Consider the following 4,216-nt stretch of genomic DNA (forward strand, 5'->3'; position numbering starts at 1 on the left):
TTAAACTAGTAACAAAACATACTTACAGTCGCTGATTCAGAAGCGCCAGATTGTCATAGCAAAGTCAGAATTACCTCCTCTCCTAGGTTCACGAAACGGTCGTCCATAAAATGCATTGCTGTTCTGTTGTAAATGATCTTAAAGATTCCTAAATGCATCTACTTTCGGAAGGCCAAATAAAGTGCTTTTGCTTCCGCCTAGAAACACAGCGTCTCCCTGACATGGCTGCTTCAACACTAACTGCGGTTACTGAAACCACGCCTTCTTTCTTTGCGTACACATTTGGGCGCATTATGCAAATATTTCCACATAGTGAGGTAGATATGTGGGGGCGTGTTAGAACGAGCCGTTTTAGGGGGGCGTGGCAGAGTCTTAACTTTGATAAAGAATATCTCTTTGGTTTTGAGACTTTAGTCTTTGCAACTTCAGGGATCTTATCTATGCACAATCAGCTTGTAACACTCCAAAGAGAAAGGAGAACTTGAAATCGCATCATATGACCCCTTTAACTCTGTTATTAGACTGAAAGGGACCCTTCACTTACTAATTGAAAAACACTTTCTTCCTCTTAAGATGAGCCCAGAAAACCATCTTATATTCTTTGTTATATCATAGTAAATTTTGGCAAATGTCTTTTGGCTTGTATTCCCATGGAAAATGTGGTCATGAGTTCTACTTTGTACAATTAAAAACACAGCTGAAATGCATAAATGTAAACTTTTGTCAGATTTAATTACAGTATGCTTAGAATGACATGCTATGTCTAAGATATTGCTTGTGGGAGCCTTGCCTTCATGTCACTGTAGTACAGCCCTATGATTTCTGCCATGTGGAAAACTCAATCCAGTCAAAAATAATATGGAATGTCATGGAATCTGACAAATTTTGGTTGAATACATCAAACATAGGGTTGTACACTTCGAATCACAATATGAACTAGTGTTTGTCAATATTAAGCAGCAAAATAACTGCTATTCAAAGATTAATTAAATTTTTTAAGTTTTATGCATTCATTTGATTACCATTTTTATAATACATTTTTTATTACATTTTGTTAAAACACAGAATCCAGAAGGAAAAAAAAAACGTATTACATTGGGCCCAGTTATGGTTAGAAGAATTGAAATAATGAAAAGAAAAGAAAAAAAAAATTGGGAAGAGTAAAACAGATCTCCTAGGGCCCTACCATATCTTGAAAATGCTGTATAACCATAATAGAATTGTCGGATATCTATGACAAGGAAGATTAACATTTATTTTAGAGAACTGGTTTTCAGTGAGCAATTGGCTGCCAAATATTCACTTCACGGGTCCATAAAAGTCTTAAGCCTTAAGGCCGTAAAAAGTCTTAAATGGTAGCCTACTGTACATCATGTCTTAATTAGGAGATGGAAATTTTAGGATGGAAAGACCAGATTTATGTGCTTAATAGCTTAATGTGATGATTAAACTTAAAAATCTATGATTTAATTGAATAAATATGAGTGCTGCATGTCAGGTGTTACACTGCTTTGTTTACAGCCATTACCGGGGAAACCGCTGTATTTCTGCTGTTGCAAAAGCGCCACCTGCTGGCAGAGAATGAATGTGCATTTTCAATAAGCCCTTCTGCTGTTCAGAACCAATGCGAAAATCAAGAGATGGTCCTCACTGCAGAACACAAGATCCAGGGAGCGTGGTTGGATCCAGATCCAACTCCTCCCACCTTACATATACCTTAACCTACCCGTCTCCACCCCCTGATCCCTAAACCCACCCATCTCCACCCCTAAACCTACCAATCTCCACACCCTAGATGTGGATCCAACCACGCCCCCTGCATCTTGTGTTCTGCAGTGAGGGGCTACTGAAAATCAACCCACGTTTTTACCCTGCAAACACGCAGAGTTGTAAGTGTGAACTGGTGGATTGAAAAGAAGATTCTAACTGCGTTATAAAAATCTAAACAATTTTACTAATTGTAATTAATATAATAATTGATTGATAATAATTGTTTAAATTAATATAATAATTGATACTTTTGACTCTATTTTCGTAAAAATGGTTTAAAGGCTGAAGTGTGAAGTTGATCATTTTATAAAACATTTTGTTTTTGTGAAAACCCGTATCTGAACTGTAAATCATGAGTTTACAGTGATTTTACAGTTTAATATGTAACCATAGACACTGCCCTACTGTACTTGTATGGTACTAATTTGATTTGTGCAGGTCTTAAAAAAGGTCTTAAAATGTCTTATGTTTAGCATGTTAAATTTGAGCTTAAAAATCCTGCAAATACCCTGGACTACAGTGTAAAATAGAATGTTATTGATTTTTATACAGCCTAAAATAGACCAATTCAATATTAATTAAAAATGAAGATTTTACTTAAACATGTTTATGCAATTGAACAGGGGATGAAAGGTGAAAAAGGAGACTCTGGGCGACCTGGTGTTCATGTAAGTTACATAAATGTGTGTGTGTGTGTGTGTGTGTGTGTGTGTGTGTGTGTTATAAATAAAACCTACAGTACATTAAATTCTGCGCAATCAAATACATAAATAAATAAATAAATAAACTCTTTAATAATAAGGATATTAAGGATATTAAATAGCATTAATTTTTGTATCTGAAATGATGGAATCAACCACAAGGTGGTGCAGTTCTTCTTAATAGTAACAGAGTGCAAGGCAACATTTAATATATAAATGTATACGTTTTTGTAATATATATATATATATATATATATATACACACACACGCACAAAAAAACGTATAAAAGTTAAAATATCAAAACAGTTCCAGTAAAATAGTTACATATGTGTGCAATATGTTTTAGGTGATAAACTACAGTACAGAGGTACATAAGCCACACTTGGTTAGATGTATAATATGCCAGCATTATTTTACTCAGGTATATGGAACTACAGTAACTATACAATATGCTATACACTTTTTGTGTATATACTACAAAAACTATTGTATTTAGATTTTTTCCCTCCTAGTATCACTGAATATAAGTCCATTTAAAATACTTGTGAATATGGACTGAACAATTAAAATACAAATATATACAAAATGTTTACTTTTCTTTGCATCACTGTGGCTATCTAGTGAATCTGCAGCATTGTACAGATGTCTGAAGTGTTTAATTCCAAGAAGAATTAGCATAATATTTTGGCAAATCAAACAGTTGCCTTGTAAAAGGTATTGTTGTTTCATTGATATGAGATGTGACTTCTCTCTTCATAAACAGGGTTTACCTGGGCAAGCTGGGCAGAAAGGAGAGGTGGGCACATCACTGATCTGAATGTACAGTCACCATTAGCTGTACTGTGAGTGTGTTGAGTTGTGTTTGTGTGCATGTCAGAAAGGGACAGCAGGAGAGCCTGGTCAGAGGGGTCAGTTCGGCCATCAGGGGCTTCCTGGACAACAAGGACAGACAGGACCCTCAGGGCCTAGAGGACAGAGCGGAGAAATAGGCCCCCCGGGACAACCTGGACCTGAAGGACGACCTGTGAGTATTGTGTTTCCAAATAACTATATGAGCTTAAAAATGTACTGTAGCCTTCTTCTCCAATAAAATAATCTAGTCAGTGGTGGATAAAATGTTGCATAGACAGTTAAATAGAAACTTTTGTTCCAATGATGGCATGCATTTTTGCAGGGCAGAGAGCTGTCTGAGCAACATATTCAGCAGATTTGCAGAGATGTCCTTCGATGTGAGTACCCAAAATGATCTCCCAGAAGTGCACTATAGCATTTTTAATAAATTATATAAATATACATATACAAGTGAATCAAAAAACATGTCCACCTCAAATTTCATGGCAAAAAAAAAATAAAGAAAAAATAAATAAACTAAATAGTATATAACTAAATAACTAAAAAAAAAAAAAAATGAAATTAAGCTTTTTTTTTACTGAAATTTAGACACTTTTAAATGTTTGTTCAGTATGATACTCATCTTTTCAGTGTTCAAGACACTGAAAACAGTGAGACTACATAAATATTGATATTAAATTAAAAATTTTTTGTAAAATTTTGAATCCATGGATAGTCCTAATATATATACAAACATACTGTATACACACACTTATAAATATATACATGTATACATTATGCAGCATAAATGAGTACACCCCCTCTGAATATAAAGATAAATGTAATAAACATACTTAATAAACACACACACACACACACACACACACACACACACACACACACACACACACAC

At 34.7% G+C, this 4,216-nt stretch overlaps 1 protein-coding gene across 1 annotated transcript in view; it reads left to right on the top strand.

Annotated features, from left to right (window-relative positions):
* LOC107699169 (collagen alpha-1(XXI) chain-like) overlaps positions 1 to 4,216 on the top strand; it is a 51,432-nt gene that overhangs the window by 10,171 nt on the left and 37,045 nt on the right. Inside the window, exons 7-10 of the mRNA XM_016500363.1 lie at positions 2,394 to 2,438; positions 3,236 to 3,268; positions 3,350 to 3,496; positions 3,647 to 3,701. Coding sequence (XP_016355849.1) covers positions 2,394 to 2,438; positions 3,236 to 3,268; positions 3,350 to 3,496; positions 3,647 to 3,701 — 280 coding nt within the window. The remainder of the gene's footprint in view (positions 1 to 2,393; positions 2,439 to 3,235; positions 3,269 to 3,349; positions 3,497 to 3,646; positions 3,702 to 4,216) is intronic.

This window comes from Sinocyclocheilus anshuiensis, unplaced genomic scaffold (genome assembly GCF_001515605.1).
Source record: "Sinocyclocheilus anshuiensis isolate Anshui unplaced genomic scaffold, SAMN03320099.WGS_v1.1 scaffold166, whole genome shotgun sequence".
In the NCBI taxonomy this organism is placed as follows: domain Eukaryota; kingdom Metazoa; phylum Chordata; class Actinopteri; order Cypriniformes; family Cyprinidae; genus Sinocyclocheilus; species Sinocyclocheilus anshuiensis.